The sequence below is a fragment of the Sinocyclocheilus anshuiensis genome, unplaced genomic scaffold, assembly GCF_001515605.1.
Source record: "Sinocyclocheilus anshuiensis isolate Anshui unplaced genomic scaffold, SAMN03320099.WGS_v1.1 scaffold919, whole genome shotgun sequence".
Classification (NCBI taxonomy): Eukaryota; Metazoa; Chordata; class Actinopteri; order Cypriniformes; family Cyprinidae; genus Sinocyclocheilus; species Sinocyclocheilus anshuiensis.
Window position 1 is genome coordinate 114,408 of NW_015547671.1, and position 1,573 is coordinate 115,980.

The window sequence follows — 1,573 nt, forward strand, 5'->3', positions numbered from 1 at the left end:
ATATATTCTTTTCATTTATATATTTTTTTATTTTTCACTTATATCTTTATATTTTTTCATTTATATATTTATATTTTTTCATTAGTATATTTATATTTATTATATAAAGAAAATATTTAAATTCAATTTGAGTATCAACATTTTATTTTAGCTTTCGATTCATGAAAACAATGTAATAGTTTTAATTTTAGTCAACAATACAACACTGAACAAAAGAAGCCTAAGCAATATCAACCATTATGTTTTTTAACAATGACATTTTGCCAAAAGAGTTTTCCTTTTTTATAACTAGCTTTGAGCTCTATATGCTAGTGTACTCCTGAAAGTAGACCAAGTACATTTTACTACATGGATTTAAAATGCAAATGAAAACTAAACACTGAATTACTGTGTCTGTGATATATAATACAGAAATAGTAAGAGCAGTATGCTATTCCAAATTCAGTCCAAATACACTTTAATACATGCATTTAAAACGATGATGACTACTCTTTGCATAAATGCATAAATGTGCATATTCAGATCTCTGTCCTATAAAATATTAGCAGTAAACTAAAGGGTCTTTGTTATAAAGAGACAATCTCAACAGAAAAATGTCAACACTGCACTCGCCAAGCTATGTAATACTTTAACTCAAAAACAAAATAAAAATGCAAAATAAAAAACAGATTTTTTTTTTCAGAGAAAGTAACTGGATGACACAAAAATGTGTCAATTATTAAAATAATTGTGTATAATTTCATTAATACATTTGCATATTCACAATTTTTTTGATGTTGGATAGGGGTCATAAATAACATGCACTTAAACTAATAAAATAGTTCACCTTTATTAGTAAGCGTTAGATATGAGTGAGATATGCGATAAGTGAGGCATTTAATGAACCTCTCCCACCTCACTGATGGGATACCCATCATCCTCCTCCTCTTCCTCCGGCCCAATGATCTGTGTCTTCCCTCCCTGAAGAGACACAAGACCCTCAGACTGCAGGCCGAGCACAGAGCAGTGGCGTGTGTGACCGGGGTCTCGTGTGTGTCTCACCGAGTCTGAGGGGTGTGTGTCGGACCCCTGCCGGCGGAGCAGAGGGCTCCTGAGGAAGGTGCAGGGGGAGGAGAAGGGACTCTCACACACCTGAACACACAGACCGGGGCGGGGAAGCATTGGGCAGATGCGTGGGTCGTCTGAGTCTTAAGGTCCTTGCACACCGAGTCACACTAAAAATGCCTTTTTTCGTATTCGTCATCCTTTCCTATCATAATGCTTGCTACGGATGTGAAAATGCAGAACATTGAACCTGATCCAAATTTTTTTATGACGGATGAAAGTTTCAGGCAGTGTGTAAACGTGATTGACACAATGTGAGGTCGTATTTTTTTTTTTTTAAACAATGCTCTACGGAAAAATTGCCAATTGAATCGCCATTGGCTAGTAATTTTTTTAGTTTACTCGCCAGACTAATATATATATATATATATATATATATATATTTACATTTAATCATTTAGCAGACAAATGAGGACAATAGAAGCAATCAAAACTAACAAAAGAGCAACAATATATAAGTGCAAATGAC

General features: G+C 34.1%; 1 protein-coding gene across 1 annotated transcript in view; it reads right to left on the bottom strand.

Moving 5' to 3' along the window:
• LOC107702752 (rho guanine nucleotide exchange factor 11-like) overlaps positions 1 to 1,573 on the bottom strand; it is a 48,047-nt gene that overhangs the window by 35,936 nt on the left and 10,538 nt on the right. The window contains 1 exon segment of the mRNA XM_016505165.1: positions 895 to 1,131. Within this exon segment, the coding sequence (XP_016360651.1) occupies positions 895 to 1,131 (237 nt within the window).